We start from the raw sequence: 20,451 nt of genomic DNA, 5'->3' as shown, positions 1-20,451 counted from the left end.
ACAAGAGAAAAGAGTGGGGTTGGAGAGATGTTAACGGGGTTACTGTCCCCTCACTCTCAGGCAGGAACAACTCCTGGGAGTGAGGAGGTTAAAAAAATAAAATGTCTGCGTTTTAACAATGTCAGAATGTAAACTGAACTCCCCCAGGAATAAGCAGGAGTGGAAAATGAAGCCATGCGCACAAACTTAAATGACAACGGCCTGAACCAATCAGGATGCTCCATCTCTGCATAACGCAGGTGTAGTGGGCGTGGTCAGAGATCGATGCTGCGTGCAGCATTCTGATTGGTTCGTTTCACAGCTCTGATTTTCAATGCTGAGCAGATAAAGCCAAAGTTATGGAAAACTAATGAACAATGAGGGAAGCAGATATATACCAGCAGGGAGAGAGCAGTGTTATCCTCTGCAATAAGGCAACCACTCGAATACGTTTATTCCATTGCATGATTAGCCTCAGTGTGATGTCATCTTTATTACCCTCATATCTGATAAAGCAGGTGCAGAATAGGTGCTGTGTGTTCACCCTGCCCGTGAGCCAGCACCCTCCCTTCTCCAGCCTGTGAGTACCTGCCCAGAACCCCAGCAAAGCTGTAATCCTGCAGGTGCTCCATGGGGGAATGGATGTCATTCTTGGAGGAGGCCTTATCGTCCAGGAGGGGCCCGCTACTAGCCTCGCTGTCTGCCTTCTGGCTCAGGCTGTCCGAGAACGCGTCATCCCTAAGGAGAGAGAGGGGCAAATCAGAGGGCGGATCTGAGCTTGGAGGGGGGCGAGATCATGGTGGAGAGGGGCAGATACTGAGGGGTAAGGTACAGCAGAGATTGGAGTGGCCACAGATCAGATGATAATAGAGAAGGAATCACCTGATATCAGTTGAGTGGACAGGTGACTGCAGCCAGGTCATGATTATAGAAGAGAACACAAAGTTATGAAGGGTTAAGATACTCGGTACTCACAGATCCTGCACCACGATGTACTGATGAGGTATCAGACCGTCCACCCCGTTATGACGCCCCTCCCACCAGTCCTCGGACGCTCGGTGGTAAAGGAGCAGGGAGGCCCCCTTCTTAAAGGACAGCTCTCGGGGCGTGCGCCCCACGTAGTCAAACTTAGCAATGGCTTCAATCTGCTCCACCTCTAGGGACAGAAGAAGCGCAAGCGCCATTATAACCGCGCCCGGAAATACTCCTGCGGGGAACAATGCTCACTTGGAAATACCGCTCACGGAAATGCCGCTCACGGAAATGCCGCTCACAGAAATACCGCTCACAGAAATACCACCCAAATGCAAATAACTGGGTTGTAGCCATTATCATTGAAAGAAGCCCTTTTATGTGTCCAGTCTCTGTTCCCTACACACGAGACACCTGGGAGGTTTGGATGTTAGGTCCCCAGAGTCAGACTGTCAGCTGTCCTGTCCACGGACTAGCAATTCACTCGACCAGTTACACAATGTTAAAGCTGCAGTTCATGCTGCTGTTTAAATTTATTTGTTTTAAATTCCATTCAATATGTGCACCAATACATTCTGCACATTGACAAGTAATTAGCTAAGTTGCCGATCGATCAGCGAAGATTCGGCTCGGGGGTTCACTAAATGGCTGTCAGTGCAGCAGAAGAGGACCAAAGAGGCAAAGTTCTATGAGGAAGATCATGTGACCAGGCAGTCACTAGTTACAATTGGTGCACTGCTAGAGAGAGGGCATGGCTCAAAAAGGGGTGTGCCAGAGGCTGTTTCAGAAGAGGAAGGGGATGTGACTTTGTCAATGGTTGCTATATAAACAGAAAATGAATGTTACATTAGAATACATTAAAAATGTCTTGAATTTGTTTTTTAAATGCTACAAGTATTTTCTCATAGTGCAGAACTGATTTATTAAAAACACACATGTAGGATATTGCTTGAACTGCAGCTTTAATACCAGCTCCATTTCCTTTTTGCTCCACTTATGTAATTCAACCACTAGATGGAGACATCACTCTTCTGCACCAGTTCACATCTCCCTCCCACAGGCTCAGCAAATAAAAATACTTCTTTTGGGTACCTTCACGTCTCAGATAGGTCTGCCACTCTGTCTTTCCCCACTATCACTTAGCATACAATGCTTCCACTGCAGCTAGGGATTCTGGGTAATTCCCCATGGCTCAGAATTAGACCCCCTGTTCTCACACAGGAAGGCTCCTGCAGGGTGTGTAGTGAGAAGGTGCAGCGGGGTACATTCGCTCACCTTCGTCGCTCGTGTGAGGCTCTGTGCCATTATCATGGTCACCTTCATCAATAGCACCCGGCTCACTGTGGGGACTGTCACTGCGATGGAGACATGAGGACAAAATACACGGTGAATACGTCTCTTCAGCTGCTTCCTCATCAAAACAGCCCTACAGCCCCCCCCCCCCCCCCCGTCACATACCAACATCACACTGGTAACAAGTGTAATCAGTAACACAAGGCACCGCACTAAATACAGTAACGGGTGGGAAATCATTATTAACAGTACATGGATACACGGTGCAGGTCATGTGCCTTCTCATTCCCTTCCACGTGGAGTCATGCAGCCCACTAATTATTGTAATTATGATTGTTACCCAATTTAAATGTGATATACTGAACTTGATTTTGCTGGAGATGAACTAGTGGCAGAGAAGGGGCATGAACCCACAACCCCAGTGCCTTTCCCCAGTTCGATAAAGAGGGGGTTGTAAGCTTGGGGACGTGGTAGCTTCTCTTACCAATACTCCTCCCCTCCGGTCATGCACTTCTCATACACCGGCCCCTCCAGCTCGCGGTGCGTAGGGAAGATGGATTCATGGCTCGTAATGATACTCTTGATGACCTCATTGACATGAGCCTGGCAGGACACAGGGTCCTGCCCATCGGGGATGGGCATCAGAGTTGGTCCAAAGCAGATGGCCAGGTTGTAAGGATCCATCATGTTCTCATCGCTATACTGTGACAAACTGTAACACATCACATTGAGATACAGATTCACTGCAGGTCGCAATGTGTTTTTATGGAGCCAACAAGAGGTATTATAATATGCGAGTTCTCAATGTCACAAAGTCATGTTCCCCAGAGGTAGAGAGTGAGACATCCGCACACGTTGGAGCTCCACCAGCACAAATACCAGAGCTACAGGCACACTTAAATAAAGTGAAAAAGGACAATTTGGGAAAATGTCTCAATGTTGTGGTTGTGCCACTGGGGACATGTTCCGGCTCACAGCATACAGAGACATGCATGAATGATATACAGTGGTTACTCAGCTGAGGCTCAAATAAAATGATTTCACAGATTCATTCTCCAACGTCACTCTACAGAACATTCTCAGGAAGGCGATTCCCCCCAACCCCCTCACCACCTCTCCCTCAACTCCCCACATTCTCTCTGTCTAAAGCTCCCTGACTCACTGGTTGAGGAAGGCGAAGAGATATCTCATGACCACCAGTACGGCTCTCGGCAGAGTGATAATGATTTGACGGATTTGATGCACCCTGTCTGCAAGGCTCTCTATCTCTGTAATAAACAAGGGCAGAGAGTGAGAGTGAGAGGTGAGAGAGAGGACTATAGCATCCCCCACATGTACATTCTGTTACCCACCGGACTCCATAACACAGGAGGAAGGTGGGGAAGGGAGCAGAGGTGTTATCCATGGTGATACTCACTGATTGTAGAGATCAAGTCGTGGAACCTTTCCTTGGGAAAGATTGGGTTCTCCAGGCCTCGGAAGTAGAGCTTTAACACCCCCGCTACAGAGTTAATATCCCGCTCGCTGTGGTCCTCCACTAGGGGGTCCTCTCCTGATCCAATAACAACCAAGTACAGTGGTAAATCCTCCATATCGCACCTCTGTACAGTACATTGTATTTATATTCACTGGGGAGCAGAGTGTGACACTAAAGAAGTGAAGGTAGCTACAGACTCACTAATCTGTCCTGTGATTGTGCAGTTGGCCTCTTACCAAGGTAGAGGAAAAGACAGGTTTGTGCTGCTCCAGAAAAAGCAGAAGCCATGGGGAAAGGAATGAACCTCAGTGCACTGCACCCTGACTGGTTACAAATGACATCACAAAGTATGGTTGAGAACACTGACAGACCATATGATATAATATGTGTATATACGTTGTAATATTGAGAGGCTACGTTATAAAGTGTGGGTGGCTGGGGGGGCGGGCACGAATCCTTCCTGCTGCACCCACATTTGCTGCGGGAGGGTGGGGAGCCCTGTGTGGCGATCGCTCACCTCTTTCAAAAGAGTTCTTGATGTCGTTGACCTCAACTTGCGAGCCTGGAACTCGGAATATCCCCTGCTGCTGGAGACCTGCAAACAGATAGACCGACGGCTCACTATACACAGCATCTGGGGGAGGGTATTACAGAGGTTCAGGGGACACTCACACTCAGCCTGTGCCTCTTTTGGTACCTTAGCTGTAGAGTATTTTGGGATTCATTTACCCAGCTCTCTGGCGTGCTTGAATCTTTGGGCAATAGTAACATAATATATTGTATGCAGCCATCTCTGGGGTAGAAGCCCCATATCACTATTACTCAATTGAAAAGGTTAACTGAGGCATAGAGAGATAAAGAGATCTGCTAGAGTGAGTGTCAATAATACTTGTGTATTGAATATTAGCACCTTAACCACTGCACCATGCCTCCTCTCTATTAAACGTATATATTGCCTGACAAGCCAATTCTGTCGGCACAGATCAGTCCCATACTAAGAAAAATTCCACTGGTTCACATGCAAATGTATGATACAGACCCAGCTCCTGCAGAGAGCAGCATAGAGCATGACACTGGATGTGACATCAGACATAGATGTGGCACAACACACGACACTGGATGTGGCATTAGACATGTCACAGGATGTGACATAAGACATGATATTGGATGTGACATTAGGCATGACACTGATTGGGGCTTATGTTTAAAATGTGGCTATACTGTATGTAATTTTACCATAAAATAGACGCACAGAGGAATTGCAAGTCAGTGCATACAAAACCAATGTTCATGTGCTGTGTAGTGTGTGCTGTGTAGCGTGTGCTGTGTAGCGTGTGCTGTGTAGCATGTGCTGTGTAGCGTGTGCGTCAGCTTCTTTTTCATAAATAAAAAAAGTGCCACTGGGCAGTGTTTGTACGTGGTCTGTGGCGCACGTATGTAACTGAAATGTAATATTAAACTGCAAGTACAGTATGCGCCACTTTTGTGCGTGATAAATGCACCAAGCAGCCGCAAATAATTCCTAACGCTTCCTCTGTATGAACAAGACGTGCACTGTACAGCATTTTAAGATTGGTCTTAATGTTTGCTGCAGTATATTGGAGATTTTTAAACACTGCTCTTATTCAATATTTGGTAGTGCTGCTTTTTAGATTGTTTACTGTCTTATTATATGTTTTAAGTACCCACCATAAATGTCTAATCTGGCTTCTAAGTGTGTTCTATACAATTTGTTTTTAGGTGATTTACTCCATTTGGGTCAATTTGCTCCTGCTTTTTGGTCTGCCAATCCAATATATGGTTTTATTTATTTTTGGGTCAATTTTTGTGTGAAGTTAGTTTTTTTTTTTGTCAGTAAAGTAAACCACTTTTATACTTTGTTCTCCCACCGCTTTTTGGTTTCGGGAATCTCTTCCAGGGACCAAGTACCCATGGAGTGATTCCAGACGGGGGGGTCATTTCACATATGCTTATTACCAACATATTCTCAACGTGAGTACACATTCAGGTACATTTTATACAACTGCTTTGAGGATCAGACAGACTTTAGTCTTTATGTTCCTTCCAGTAACCCTGTTATTGGAGAAGAAAGCGCGTTCCTGACTGCAGCAGCAATCACGTAACATCCGTGAGACGATCAGAAATCTCAAGCGTATAAAAGTGTGAGTTAAAACTCTGTAGAACCACAGGGATAGTTCTGTCATCATTTACACTATTTGTGGTATTTCTCTCTCTTTTTTTTTGTCTTCACATACTGTATTCCCTGGACCGAATAATGGTGCCCAAGAGAACCAATGCCAAGTATGCTTACCATACAGTGAATAAGAAAACCTGTGCCCGCTGAAAGAACATGAATAATGACACCCACATATGCCACAATGCAGTATTTAAATCCATCTTCGACATCTCATCTGCTCGTATCTGGGGGTCTCACCGTATAAATTGATGTAACGGACGCAGCTCTCCACCACCAGCGGGATGGCCTGACCGGAGTCCTGCGGGCGGAGGAGAAGAAACGGGCTCGACAAGACTACAAAAACCAGGACAGGCGGAGCACATCAGAGTCAGTGCACATGCATGTGCTGGTACATGCGGGTGTGGGTGTGTGTGTCAGTACACAGGCGTGTGTGCATGCGTGGGTCACCGAGGAGTTGTGCCACTCTTCGGAAGCGCTTTTTTGGGGGGGCAAAAAACAATGTTCCACGGACAGATTTAACCTGTTCCGTGCCGGGTCCCTGCCTGCGTCAGATTACCGGCATACAGTGCAGACTGTTTAGGAATACAGACGCGACCTTGAAGAGAGCAGACCCCTCTGGCAGTTACGGGGGTTAAGCGACGTGACTTCTGCATATAGGTGTAAGAGTCCACGGACCTTTAACCTCTTCACTGGCAGAGGCGTGTGCTGGCACTGAAGTTGTGTGCAAAGTGTTCTGCTACACCAGGGGCGGCCAACTCCAGTCTTCAAGGGACACCAACAAGTCAGGTTTTCAGGATATCCCTGCTTCAGCACAGGTGGCTCAATCAGTGGCTCAGTCTTTGACTGTCTTTGACTGAGCCATTCATTGAGCCACCTGTGCTGAAGCAGGGACTGATTGAGCCGCCTGTGCTGAAGCAGGGGTATCCTGAAAACTTGACCGACTGCCGGCCCTTGAGGACTGGCGTCGGCCGCCCCTGCTCCACATTAACAAGTAATGAGAAGTGCGTGGACGTACAGGACACGTGGCCCCTGACGGCATCTGTCAATTACCTGGTTTCTGCTCCGAGCATTTCTTCTCCCTCTGATGTGAGCAATAAACACAAACACACGCAGCAGCATAGGAAACAGCAGCAGAGACATAAAGAAGAGAGGAAGCAAGAGTCAGCGGAGAGCTCCGGGGCGCAGAGAGAAAGAAGAGGCGGAGTCTGGAGACAGCAGCAGGGAGGGCTCTCGCCCCCTCCACCTGGGAACTACAGGGCAATAAGGCACCTTCAGAACAGAGAAACCGTCAGCTCATCCTGCATCAGCCCAAGATTAAAGGCAACCCCAACTCCCCCCCTGCCCCCCCCCACCTTGAATATGGTCATACTGCACTGTATAATGATACCGAGTATAATATTGATGCGCTTCCTGCACAAATCGAAATATGAATTGGGAACAATCGCATAACATGATTTTGTGCATCGATCGCCTTTTCTCCACGCCGAGATACTCAGCAACATTATGCAGCGCAGCATTTCCCGCCGCGGAGGATGTCGCCTTTAAAATATGCCGCATTAACCCCTGCACTCCCACAGAGGCCTGCCACGTGCAGCTATATGCGTGGCTGTGCCATGCCCTGCTGGCCTCTCCGGCGGTGGAGGGGTTAATGTGCATGCAGGATTGTAATCGGCGGCACAGAGAGGGAAGCTGCTTATTAAGTGCTCGGAAATGGCGTAAGTTGACGTTAAAATGGTAACTGCGTCCCATGGAGCCCCGGGCGCGCGAGCATGTGACGCTACGCACAGATAATAATAATATTATGTAATAATAACAGTCATTGAGCTTTGTCTTTGTTACTGAAGCCTTTTGTCCTGTTTCTGTGCCGCAAAAAAATGCCGCCAGGTGTCGGCAAGCTGCAGGCCCCCTGGTGGCGGAAGGAAGAAGTGATGGAGAGACAGAGCCAGACCCTGGAGTGCAGTGAGGAGGGGAGCAGCACAGAGCAGACACAGCCCCCACACAGCACCCACTGCAGGTACCTTAATAAACAGCTCCATGTCCCCGCTAAAGAGCTTATGGTTATAGAGGGAGCGAGGTCGGGGTCTCCTCATTTTCTGGGGTTTAGGGGGGAGAGTCGGGGGCCTGGGGGAAATGGAAGAACATTTCAAAAGAGAGCTGTGTCTGGAAGCTGCACAGCACAGGGGGGGGAGGGGAATAACAAAGCTGCTGGCCTGTGAAGTGGGTAAGCACGGCCAATGCCAGCTCCCCTCCCCCCCCCCTCTGTCCCTGAGCAATTCAGGGGGACAGGTGAGGAGGAGCAGGGACAACCCCAAAAGGAAGAAGGGCAGAGAGCAAAGCAGTGGGCGCAAGGGAAGGTGTGGGGTGCCAAGGCCGTAGTTAGTGGTGCAGGAGACAGTGTGAGGTGCAGGTAACAAGGTGAATGAGCAGATGTCGGGGAGCAGGGCACAGAGATTTTGGAGCTGTGATACCTCATAGAATTAGGCTGATTCTTAAGCTCAGGGGGGCTCAACTCCAGTCCTCAAGACCCCGCAACAGGTCAGCTTTTAAGGATATCCCAGCTTCAGCACAGGTGGCTCAATCAGAGGCTCAGTCTAAGACTGAGCCTCTGATTGTGCCACCTGTGCTGAAGCAGGGACTGATTGAGCGACCTGTGCTGAAGCTGGGATATCTTTAAAACCTGACCTGTTGGGGCATCTTGAGGACTGGAGTTGGGCACCCCTGCTTTAGCTGGTGAGACTGGGGCAGCATCAGTTGTTACCCTTGCCCGTCACCCCATACTCTACACCCAATGCTGCCCTGAGCTGTGTAAAAGGGCAGGGAACATTGAGCCTGCTGTGTACAGGTCCCCTGGGGATGCCAACAGCTGCAGTATACACTGTGTCACACCCCGTGACACAGAGTAACACAAGTCACTGGCCTACCTTGTGGTGCCGTAGTCAGCTCTTTCACCTGAAGGAGGAAAGAACAAAGTCGTCATGGAATAAAGGCAGAAAGTCTGTGTCCTAGCCCCAGGGAGACACGGTGACGCATCCATACGCTATGTGACAGTGACACAGACACAATACATATATGGGCTTATTGTAATGTGGCCGAGAGCATCAAGGAAAATATTTGTGGCTCCCTCCCTTCTGGAACAGAGGAACTGCTCAGCGGTGGGAGAAAGCCCCGGGGTAACTATGCAGGGACCTGCCCATGTCGTGCGGTGTGGCACTCACCTTCCCCCAGGGTCTGCTTCAGCAGGTCATGTTTGGCTTGAAGCTTTGTGATGAGGTTACTTCCATTCAAATACTCCTTAAACTTCTAGAGGGGAGAGGAATAGACAGCAAGTGAGTGTGAGTGAGGCTGAGCAGGACTCACAACAGGGAACACACAATCTGTCTGTCATTACAAGCCCGCTCCATGTGGCAGTGTGTGAGCATTGTGTACACGGTGGCCCACATTTACTAAGCAGTGCTATTCAAAAAGACACCTTACTCTCCATTCATTTGACTGCATTGAATTACACCTGTCTGTGCTACACTGTCTGTATTACACCTGTCTATATTACACTGTCTGTATTACACTGTCTGTATTACACCTGTCTATATTACACTGTCTGTGCTACACCTGTCTGTGCTACACCTGTCTGTGCTACACCTGTCTGTGCTACACCTGCCTGTATTACACTGTCTGTATTACACCTGTCGGTGCTACACCTGTCTGTGCTACACCTGTCTGTGCTACACCTGTCTGTGCTACACCTGTCTGTGCTACACCTGTCTGTGCTACACCTGTCTGTGCTACACCTGCCTGTATTACACCTGCCTGTAGTATACCTGTCTGTACTACACTGTCTATATTACACCTGTCTGTGCTACACCTGTCTGTGCTACACCTGTCTGTGCTACACCTGTCTGTGCTACACCTGTCTGTGCTACACCTGTCTGTGCTACACCTGTGTGTATTACACCTGTCTGTATTACACCTGTCTGTATTACACCTGTCTGTATTACACCTGTCTGTACAACACCTGTCTGTATTACACCTGTCTGTATTACACCTGTCTGTATTACACCTGTCTGTATTACACCTGTCTGTATTACACCTGTCTGTATTACACCTGTCTGTACAACACCTGTCTGTATTACACCTCTCCATACTACACCTGACTACTGTATTACACCTGGCTGTATTGTATTCCACACGTCTGTATTGTATTCCACACGTCTGTATTGTATTACACACGTCTGTATTGTATTACACACGTCTGTATTGTATTACACACGTCTGTATTGTATTACACACGTCTGTATTGTATTACACACGTCTGTATTGTATTACACAAGTCTGTATTGTATTACACACGTCTGTATTGTATTACACACGTCTGTATTGTATTACACACGTCTGTATTGTATTACACACGTCTGCATTGTATTACATACGTCTGTATTGTATTACACACGTCTGCATTGTATTACCCCTGGCTGTATTGTATTACCCGTCTGTATTGTATTACACACATCTGTATTGTATTACACACGTCTGTATTGTATTACACACGTCTGTATTGTATTACACACGTCTGTATTGTATTACACACGTCTGTATTGTATTACACCTGGCTGTATTGTATTACACCTGGCTGTATTGTATTACCCCTGGCTGTATTGTATTACCCCTGGCTGTGTTGTATTACCCCTGGCTGTATTGTATTACACCTGGCTGTATAGTATTACCCCAGGCTGTATTGTATTACCCCTGGCTGTATTGTATTACTCCTGTCTGTATTGTATTACTCCTGTCTGTATTGTATTACTCCTGTCTGTATTGTATTACCCCTGGCTGTATTGTATTACTCCTGTCTGTATAGTATTACTCCTGTCTGTATTGTATTACCCCTGGCTGTATTGTATTACTCCTGTCTGTATTGTATTACTCCTGTCTGTATTGTATTACTCCTGTCTGTATTGTATTACTCCTGTCTGTATTGTATTACTCCTGTCTGTATTGTATTACCCCTGGCTGTATTGTATTACTCCTGTCTGTATTGTATTACTCCTGTCTGTATTGTATTACCCCTGTCTGTATTGTATTACCCCTGGCTGTATTGTATTACTCCTGGCTGTATTGTATTACCCCTGTCTGTATTGTATTACTCCTGGCTGTATTGTATTACCCCTGGCTGTATTGTATTACTCCTGTCTGTATTGTATTACTCCTGTCTGTATAGTATTACTCCTGTCTGTATTGTATTACTCCTGTCTGTATTGTATTACCCCTGGCTGTATTGTATTACTCCTGTCTGTATTGTATTACTCCTGTCTGTATTGTATTCCATCTGTCTGTATTGTATTCCACACACATCTGTATTGTATTACACCCGCCTGTCTTCTGTTTCATCACCCTGTTTTTGCCATATCCCCGACTGGTTGAGAGGTCAGGCAGAGCCTATCTCACCGAGAAGTAGAAGCTCTCCGTCTCTTGCTGATTGGCCCTCCTCTTAGAGATGTTGACTTTGCTCATGTAGATCTCTGAAGTTGCTGATTTGATGGACTCGGTGGAGCGGCTGTGCTGGAAGGCGTCGGAGACGTCAAAATCCTCCACGGTCAGCATGTCCTGCATGGTCTGCATGGTGGCATCCAACGTCTTCCGCACCTGCCCGGCAAGGGGACACAGGGGTCAGAAGGTCAGCATGAGTCTCCAATCAGGAGCAAGGTCTCCTGGTGTTTACAGACGCGGCCATTCACACAGCCAGAAGATCAGCAGACATAACACAGACACAGAGACACAGATAATCCATATTCCTCCCACTTCAATTCTCAGTGAGAGAGAGAGGACAGAGGAAGAAACACACAGTATTCACACTGAAGGGACTTCCAGAGTTTGAGTGCAATATTTAACTACAGCACAGAGTTACTGCGATAGAGCTGTGCAATGTTAATGGTGATGGAAGTTCTGTTATCTTGTTCTGGGGCAGAATGTTGGGACCTGCTGGCTCAGAGCTTCTTGGAATACAGAGGGGGGGACAGAGCGATCCCCAACCTCACCTCCTCGTTCTCTATCTTCAGGGTGGTGAGACGGGACTGTAGCTGGTGGTATCGCACGAGGAGTTCCATCTGTACTGGCTGCTGGGCGCTCACCTGGCAAACCTGCAATGGCAGAAGCCCAAGAGGACATCACTGAACAGGCACTGACCGGGGAGGGGGGGTGGTGGTGTGTGTGACAGTGAGTCCTTCTCATGCACGGTGCACCCTTGTATTGAGAGATTATTATATGAACCCACCAGTACCCATCCCAAAGTTACAGTCACAGTGAGGTGAGGAACACACAATCCCACTATTAGCTATGTAAAAAAAAAAAACACTATTAGCTATGTAACCCTACTATTAGCTATGTAAAAAATATAACCCCACTATTAGCTATGTAACCCTACTATTAGCTATGTAAAAAATATAACCCCACTACTAGCTAGGTAAAAAATAAAGGGATAGACAGCACTCAAACAAATGCTAGAGAATAGATGCAGGGTGCTAAGGGAACAAGGAGGACCCTAATTCCTCCAAAGTACTATCAAGGAACAAAGGGGGATTCCCAGCACTCACTGACTATCAAAAAATACCAAATGTAGGGATATGCCAAAGGGAAAATATAATCATAGAAGCACAAGATATAACAATGGGACAATGTCCGACATGTGAGCAGTGAAATAGCACAGAAAATGACCCTAAGTACAAAGGTACAGGGGAAAAAACATAGGGGAAGGGAAAAAGACGACAAGGAAAACCACAAGGGGGACGTGGGGGGGGGGGGGAAGAGGGAAATTAGGGGGCAACGTTTCAGGTTAATGACCCCTTCCTCAGGCCCGTTCCCTGAGGTCCAATTATACCAAAGGTCATTCCCTTTACCCTGCATCACCAACACTAATTTGTTCCACTATTAGCTATGTCACCCTAACTAAGTCATTTTTCGAACATATTTATTAAGCCGTATGTCACCTTATGGCGCATTTACATAGTTACATAGTTACATAGTTACATAGTTACATAGTAGATTGAAAAAAGACGTACGTCCATCAAGTTCAACCTATGCTAAATTTAGACAACAGATACTTTATCCTATATCTACACTTACTTATTGATCCAGAGGAAGGCAAACAAAAAACCCCAATGGCCTTCATGAATGGCCTTTAATGCCTAGCCCCGCTTAGAGAATATAGCCCATTATCTCTTCCTGCTTCTGGATCCAAAATATCAGAATGTAGGGCAAGGCATAACTTTGCAGGTATTATGTTCTTCTTATGCAAGGACACAGGGAGATTAAGTCCTCTGTAGGGTTTAAAGAGTGCACAGCTCTGTGCAGATTGCCAGCTATCGGGCACAGGGATTTCCATCCTCCCGTGGGTCTGATTTCAGGGCTCCTATGTGTAGCTGCCATGTATATCAGGAGGGGGTGAGCAGCTGCCAGACGTACCTCATCCCCCATGTGGGGCTGAAAGTCAAACTTGAGCGGTGGGCAGAAGACCTGGTTGCACAAGTCCATGATTTTGTGCTTGTCACTGCGGGCGTCCAGATTGTCCACCGCATTCTCGATGATGTCCAGGCCCTCGTGTCGCGACGTCTCCAGGTTATACTCGGCAGAGAGGTATGTGCGGAAGGTGCGGGCCAGGCTGGCATGGAAGCCCAGGTCACAGCACTGCACGGAGGAGAGGAGCAGGGTGAGGGCTTAACCCTTTGTTTTCAACAGGGGTTCCCTGGAATTATCAGATAATGTGAAAATTGTGCCAAATACAGAAGACTTTACAATACATCTGATCTCAGACGCCCTAATAGAGGGTTGGGGTTCCCTACAATAGATCTGATCTCAGACGTGCTATTAGAGAGGGTTGGGGTTCCTTACAATGCATCTGATCTAAGACGTGCTATTAGAGAGGGTTGGGGTTCTGTACAATACATCTGATCTCAGACGCGCTATTAGAGAGGATTGGGGTTCCTTATAATGCATCTGATCTCAGACGCGCTATTAGAGAGGGTTGGGGTTCTTTACAATGCATCTGATCTCAGACGCGCTATTAGAGAGGGTTGGGATCCCTTATAATGCATCTGATCTCAGACACAATATTAGAGAGGGTCGGGGTACCACAGAATTTCAAAATATAATGCTGCTGCCAGAATCACTCTACTCTTTCCTAGATCTGTCTCAGCATCTCCCCTCATGAAATCCCTCTCCTGGCTTCCTATCAAATCCCGCATCTCACACTCCATTCTTCTCCTCACATTTAAAGCTTTACATTCTTCTGCCCCTCCTTACATCTCATCCCTAATTTCTCGTTATGCACCATCCAGACTCTTGCGTTCTTCTCAAGGATGTCTTCTTTCTACCCCCTTTGTATCTAAAGCCCTCTGCCACCTTAAACCTTTTTCACTGACTGCCCCACACCTCTGGAATGCCGTTCCCCTCAGTACCCGACTAGCACCCTCTCTATCCACCTTTAAGACCCACCTTAAGACACACTTGCTTAAAGAAGCATATGAATAGCACTGTGGATATTCTGAACACATGATACATAAAGCTTGGCCCCCTGCAGACGCACTTACCAGTACTCCCTGCTACTGTCTCTGTACGTTCTCCCTTCCTACCAATTAGACTGTAAGCTCCTCGGGGCAGGGACTCCTCTTCCGAAATGTTACTTTTATGTCTGACGCACTTATTCCCATGATCTGTTATTTATATTATCTGCTATTTATTTGATTACCACATGTATTACTACTGTGACGCGCTATGTACATTAATGGCGCTATATAAATAAAGACATACAATACAATACAATACAAATTAATTATACAGTAACCTCTTACATCCCTTTACAAGGGCACGGCCAGACACAATGTATCATTAGGCAATTTTTCCATCCAAAGCTGGGCTTGAAATCACCCAACTTCTGAGTGATTTATTGCACTGCAACTAAGAGGGAGTGTCACCCTGCATGAGTCTCCATGGATATAGTTATCACATGAAGGAGGAAAGAACACCGTGGGAATAGTACATTACGGGCCCTAATTTTCAGCTGAGAGCTGATAAGAATGGTTTCCCTCATTATCCCCAGGGATCCACAGCCAGGCAGGGTCACTTCTGTTATATTCTGCTTTTGCAATGAATGTTGGGTATGCAGATACGTCTGATCCCAATGGCCCGTGGCACACGCAGACACTGCAAAGATAAGCAGCTCCCAGGCTCACAGGGGAATCAGTTAGACACCTGAGCTCCTGCCCTTACTGCCTGCAAAGCTCTGTTTAAATTGTCAGAGAGAGGAGGTGATTAGAGCAGCCAAGAGGAGCAGGATGAGGCCTCATCAGGTATCTGAGGGTTGAGAAATGAAGCCATCTGCTTCGTCCCAGCAGGACTAGAGCAGCGAGGGAAGCAGAGGTTCAGAGAGAAGGGAGGACAGAAACCTCCTCTTCCACTTCTCTGCTCAACTGGCTACTCATTCTGTCTTCTACAGCACCTCTGACTGCCACTAGAGAAGGAGAGAGAGATACACATAGAGACGGGGAAGGGGAGTGAAAGAGACAGGGCTCCTCCATGGACAGCAAAGAATATGAGCTATGAGAGAGTAATATATTTAGAAGTCCGTGTAGAGATGCCCTGGCTTCAGTGATTCATATGTATTAGGTTATAGACATGGTACTACTCACGTCTATCAGGTCGGACACGTCGTGGATATAGTACTTGCTGATGCTGGCGTTGGTGGCTGCCAGGTTTAGCAGGTACTCGTTTCTGGCTTTTGTGCACTTCAGTTTGTTCTCTGAGTATTTGGCTTGTCTCTAAAATCAAAAGCAAGAGATCGTGTGTCTAAGAGCTGAAGAAATCAAAAGAAATCAAATCCATTGCACAGAGAAAGAGGAAATATGTGCACAGCTGGGAAAAACCTTCAGGAAATAACCGTCATTGTCCTCATTGGAAGACACAGAGCCGGAGCATATAATGCAATGTAACAGAGCAGTTCACACAAGCATCCCGGGCACAGTCACCCCAGTCATCTCACACTTAAGCCCTGATAAAGGAAGAAGCGTTGAAGCGCCCTGCCAGCCTCAGCACAGGTGTTATAAGCCTGTGCCTTGTGCAATAGATACAAATTAACGGCCTCTACGCATGCTCTTGAAAACGATGGAGCCCCGCGGAATACATGCGCAAGACAAACCGGACTTGCGAAACCACAGTACCACTCTGACAATTTTTTTATCAAATCCTGCAAAACTCTGGAAGGTCATGAATACTATTTGTGAGCCCTGTACTGTAGCCACCAAGAACCTTCGATGATCAAAAATAACGATGTAATGTTGTCTGATCATTCAGCCATTGCCAACACATTCAATGAATACTCTGTGGGGTGTGCTACTTCCTTATCATCAAGACGCAAACATGACCTTAATCTGGAAGCCCAGACTGAGCACACTCCTACATCAGTCCTCCTCCTCAATGCACGCATGGATTTCAACTTAGCCCAGTGTCTGAAGAGGAGATTGTACAGGTGCGCCTCAAACTTAAGCTAAGCAATCAGTGTAGGCCTGACCAATTGCTATCTAAGCTTCTATGTCCTGGCGTCCCCATTACTGCTAAACCAATTGCCTCCGTAATCAACTTAATGTTGTCTTCTGACCAAATCCCTAAGGGCTGGAAAACTTTAAACAAGTTTGTAACTGTAAATTGTAATGTTGTCAGCTTTACTTCGTGTGCAGAACATACTTGGAAACGATAGGTGACCCTGATTGTATTTGTTTCCTGGTAAAATGCTTTTATAAATAAAAATAAATAAGATGATCCCCCAAGTACTGCAGTGCCTGAGATCTGCTATGTTGCCCTGGCAACCCACCTTCTCCTTCATCTTCTCGATCTTCTTGACCGAGCTGCGTCTCTGCGGTCGCTCCTCGTGGCGGAGGGAGATGGCGCTGAACTCCGCGGATTTGCTGAACTGTTTCTCTTCCTGTTTCTCTGCGTCTTTGAGTTTGCTTTCAGCGCTGATGCTCTCGGTGTGGTACATGTGATAAGTCTTCATCACCTGTACACAAGTCAAATACTGAGCAAAGGAAGTGTCTTATTGGAAGACTGTCGGTGGGGGCAGGTGTATTTGCAGGGTCTGTGACTGTGTGTCATTCTGCGATGTTAGGGCTCACGTAATGTCCATTCTGTCCATGACAATGTGTCACTTTGGAGTGATAGACTCGATATTTTGTAAGTGTTACTGTGTCACTTTGCTTTTCCCCAGGGATGGGAAGGTTACAGATAGGAAGGAGGTGCTGTGAAGGAGAGGCAGTGAGGCCGGAGCCGAGGTGAGGCACTGTAGGGGTTACGTGTGCTCCACATGCTACTCACCGTATACAGCTCATTAGTGACCTTCACTAGCTCCTCGTGCATCTGCAGCCCAATCTCTTTACTCTGCCACAGACAAAGGAAGAGAGGCTCAGACAGGCACTCACCGCCAAGGCAGACTCACAGACATGTCAGACACTCACCGCCAGGGCAGACTCACAGACATGTCAGACACTCACCGCCAGGGCAGACTCACAAACATGTCAGACACTCACAACTAGGGCAGACTCACAGACACATCAGACACTCATGACTAGGGCAGACTCACAGACACATCAGACTATCACAGTCAGGACAGACTCAGAGACATCTCAGACACTCACACCTAGGATAGACTCAAACACATCAGACACTTACAGCTAGGACAGACTAACAGACACATCAGACACTCACAGCTAGGACAGACTAACAAACACATCAGACACTCACAGCTAGGACAGACTAACAGACACATCAGACACTCACAGCTAGGACAGACTAACAGACACATCAGACACTCACAGCTAGGGCAGACACACAGACACGTCAGACACTCACAGCCAGGGCAAACTCACAGACATTACAGACACTCACAGCCAGGGCAGACAGACACTCAGACACTATGGGAGTGCAGGAAAGCAGATGTACCTCGGTAAATCGACATTAACACCTCCATATGGCCCCTCACCTTCTTAAAGAGCCGGATCACATCCTCGCTGATCTGTGACAGTCTCACAATGACATTATTGAGGAAGATGTCATTGAGTGTGGCATGGTCCTTACTTTCACGCCGTGTTTGGGACAGAACCAGGTACCAGCAGTTCACTGGGGACAGGAGATGCTGATCCTTCCTGAGAAGACATGACACATTAATACTATTCCTTCACGTCGTAGGTAGCAGCAGTGTTCTGAGTTATAGGGAACAACGGTAGGAGTTACAGGGAACAGTTATAGGAAGAAAACAGAGGAGCTAGTGGAGGTTTCTTGATATGCGTTATAATGGGATGTATCAATTTCTGCGCTGAATTTGCTCTCATTTAAGTAAAACTTGAACAACAGGTTTTCTTTGCAGTAGAAGGGAAGGGTATGATTTAAACCGTGTTAACAGAGCAGCTTAAAGCAAATACCTCAGATCGTCTGCCAAATTCTATATATGGTAGAATATTCAACATCAGTGCTATATAATAATAATAAATCAACCCCAACCCTCCCAGAGGGGAGCACGACGCATTGCTCTGCATATAGTTATGCTGCTTTGCAGCATTTTATGTTATCATCGCGCTGCAGTTCACATTATTTCCAGAAGACGCCCAGCTATCTCTCAGCCCCTTACTTGAAGTGGTGCTGCTCCCGCGAGCTGCGGATCTTGGAAGAGAATCTCTCTGCCAGCTTCTCCAGGCTGCGGGAATACTCCAGCTCGATCTCAGCTTTCCTGCGGAAGAATTCCTGCAGATCCTGCAGCAGCGACAGCCGGGACTCCGACTGCTGCTCCATGCATTTAAACTGCTCCACCAGCTGTCCGCGGATCTCTGCAGGGGGCATACAGTCACTTTACTGCACTGCTTCTGGACCTTTAACTCATTCCCTGCCAGAGACTAATTTAGGGACTTCATATGATCTTTTTAGAACCTGCCATCTGGAACTTGCTCTAGGATCTTCAAGGAACTGATACTGTATGAAGAGACTCTGTATCATTATACAGAACATCATAGTGACATAGGGGAATACTGCAGTAATATTGTCCACAACTTCATGTTTGGCTGCATCTTACAGACCCAAAGGTCCATTCTGTTTCTTTGTTACCATATGTTGTTGGGACAAACTTGATTGGATCATGGTTGTGTCACTGTCACACCTCAGTAGCCCTCAGGACACACATTCCATTTTTGAATCTGCTGTCTCTCCACATCTGGATTCTCCCTCACAATGTTGGTTGGGCTCAGGACCTTGGACAGCTGCCCTCTCAGCTCCTCGGGTCCTCCCCATGTCCTCAGTGAGCTTATTACAGGCCCAACCAGGCAGTGATGAGTATACAGTGACTGTGTGTCCTATTCCAAGAGTCAGGGAATGATTCACTTCATCCCTTTGGTTTGTTCTATAGGTTGCAATATATTTTACAGAACAAACACATCCCCCACAGATGTAAACAAACATCAGCTGGGAAAGTTTTTCCCAATTAAGACAATTATCCATAACCTCAAAGTGCATATTTCTCATTTACAGGAGAAGTGAGTCCCAGCATAAACCGAGTTCTTAGCAAAAGTGCTAAAGAAGACCTTCTTATTATCACGAATGGAGACTTTCTCTAACTCATATACTCTTGGCAAGCTGCTGGAGTGAAGCCCACTTCCTGCCTCATCCGACATGGAGGCCCTGAGCAACTTGGAACTGAACATGTGAGGACTCCTCAAACGTGACTGTGAACTGCTCACTTTGGGCTGGAACACATGATTTCCTCCAATCATAACTAACTTTCCTGAAAGGTTTTCTTTACCGGTGCAGATCTCACAGTGTCCAATGCAGGGAGCACCCCACAAACTCTGCTCCCTAATAAAATCAGCAGCTCTTGTTCAACAGGACTCTGGGGTGATTCACCCCCAGTATTCTCCAGCTTGTGTCACTTTGAACACCTGTGTAACTAGAGCTGATATTTCTATTGATTGCACTTTGTCTGCATATCTCAGTGACCTAGGACAGAATGCAATGTATATATCTGTACAGGGATATTTTGAGTTAATTGCTATCTTCTCAACATCACACACGTATGGTGTTTAACCTCTTCATGGACAGACAGGCCAGGAACACTGCTGGATATCTGGCAGCAAAATGGCAACAAGGCACTTCTGGATGGCACATACTGTACAGGATATATCGTGTGAGTTCCCTGTCTAGATGTTAGTCCTGGGGGACGGGGGGGATTTCCTTGGCAGGACCTGGAGGGGGTCCTGGCTGCAGAGCAGTTAAATCTGACACACTCTGCTCTGACTGCTCTGTCTCTGCGGCTGCAAAGCCTCCGTTTCCGGCTCCCGTTTAATTACCACCCTTTTCAAAGCTCTAATTAGAGGCTCTGTGGGCAGGACGCGGAAGGAGAAGTGGTTTGGGAGTAAGGATGGGGTGATGGGAGGAGGAGGGGGGGGGGAGCTGGCCTCTGAAATGTGAGACTGCAGGCAAGTCACGCCCCCACCGCCCCTGTACACCCCAGTTC

The 20,451-nt window shown here is 47.1% G+C and overlaps 1 protein-coding gene across 2 annotated transcripts in view; it reads right to left on the bottom strand.

Moving 5' to 3' along the window:
* The window catches only part of SRGAP3 (SLIT-ROBO Rho GTPase activating protein 3), a 62,237-nt gene that overhangs the window by 4,865 nt on the left and 36,921 nt on the right, over positions 1–20,451 (bottom strand). The window contains exons 2-20 of one of the 2 annotated variants that reach the window (XM_075574685.1): positions 18,580–18,775; positions 17,935–18,097; positions 17,271–17,333; positions 16,771–16,956; positions 15,593–15,721; positions 13,371–13,592; positions 11,948–12,049; positions 11,358–11,555; positions 9,134–9,218; positions 8,840–8,867; positions 7,937–8,039; positions 6,156–6,216; positions 4,239–4,316; positions 3,662–3,796; positions 3,407–3,512; positions 2,729–2,956; positions 2,227–2,306; positions 955–1,135; positions 568–717 (exon numbers count right to left, since the gene is read on the bottom strand). In XM_075574685.1, the coding sequence (XP_075430800.1) occupies positions 568–717; positions 955–1,135; positions 2,227–2,306; positions 2,729–2,956; positions 3,407–3,512; positions 3,662–3,796; positions 4,239–4,316; positions 6,156–6,216; positions 7,937–8,039; positions 8,840–8,867; positions 9,134–9,218; positions 11,358–11,555; positions 11,948–12,049; positions 13,371–13,592; positions 15,593–15,721; positions 16,771–16,956; positions 17,271–17,333; positions 17,935–18,097; positions 18,580–18,775 (2,494 nt within the window). Of the gene's footprint in view, positions 1–567; positions 718–954; positions 1,136–2,226; positions 2,307–2,728; positions 2,957–3,406; positions 3,513–3,661; positions 3,797–4,238; positions 4,317–6,155; positions 6,217–6,968; positions 7,000–7,936; positions 8,040–8,839; positions 8,868–9,133; positions 9,219–11,357; positions 11,556–11,947; positions 12,050–13,370; positions 13,593–15,592; positions 15,722–16,770; positions 16,957–17,270; positions 17,334–17,934; positions 18,098–18,579; positions 18,776–20,451 lie in introns of both variants that reach the window. The other variant, XM_075574686.1, reaches the window with a different exon arrangement.

Source organism: Ascaphus truei, chromosome 17 (assembly GCF_040206685.1).
Source record: "Ascaphus truei isolate aAscTru1 chromosome 17, aAscTru1.hap1, whole genome shotgun sequence".
In the NCBI taxonomy this organism is placed as follows: domain Eukaryota; kingdom Metazoa; phylum Chordata; class Amphibia; order Anura; family Ascaphidae; genus Ascaphus; species Ascaphus truei.
Note: the sequence above shows the minus strand (reverse complement) of the source record. Positions and strands in the feature narration are given on the sequence as shown.